At 62.2% G+C, this 579-nt stretch overlaps 1 protein-coding gene across 1 annotated transcript in view; it reads right to left on the reverse strand.

Moving 5' to 3' along the window:
* The window catches only part of MTG1 (mitochondrial ribosome associated GTPase 1), a 13867-nt gene that overhangs the window by 12542 nt on the left and 746 nt on the right, over positions 1 to 579 (reverse strand). The window contains 2 exon segments of the mRNA XM_025215734.1: positions 1 to 63; positions 369 to 433. The exon segment at positions 1 to 63 is cut by the window's left edge and continues 24 nt beyond it. Of these exon segments, the coding sequence (XP_025071519.1) occupies positions 1 to 63; positions 369 to 433 (128 nt within the window).

Consider the following 579-nt stretch of genomic DNA (forward strand, 5'->3'; position numbering starts at 1 on the left):
GAGAAGGTGAGGTCTGATTCCCAAGGCTTCCTGGAGGACAGGGTTCCGGCCCGAGAACGGGATGTGTCGCTACTAAGGAAGCTGAACAACGGAGGTGACCTGGAGGGCACTGAGGCAGGAGTACACAGGCGCTCCCGGCTCCAATGCCACCTGCCCCGTCTGGAAGGTGGGAAATAAACTCACACTTTTCAGGGGGTGCTTCTAAAAAAAACCTAATTCCTGCAGCCACCTCATTCAAAACCACACCGGACACCGAGATTCAGAGAACAGGACCCTCGACACCCAGCTCTACTAGGACGAGGCTGCTCGGAGACCGCAGAGCTGCCCTCGCCGCACTCCCACGATTGCCGGCGGCAGTGAAAGGATATGCGGGCATCGTGCACCTCGATGACGCAGTCCACCTTTTGCAGCTTCCCCTTCATCTGCCGGAGTCCTAAGGAGAGAGGACAAGAGGCAGCCCTGGGGGCAGGGAAGTAGCGGCAGAGCCAGGCCGGGCAGCGCGGCCCCCGGGGGGCAACGGTCGGGGAGGGCTGGGGGAGCCCGGCCTGCCCTCACCTCTGGCTATGGACTGCCTGGGGC

This window comes from Alligator sinensis, unplaced genomic scaffold, assembly GCF_000455745.1.
Source record: "Alligator sinensis unplaced genomic scaffold, ASM45574v1 scaffold264_1, whole genome shotgun sequence".
Taxonomy (NCBI): Eukaryota; Metazoa; Chordata; order Crocodylia; family Alligatoridae; genus Alligator; species Alligator sinensis.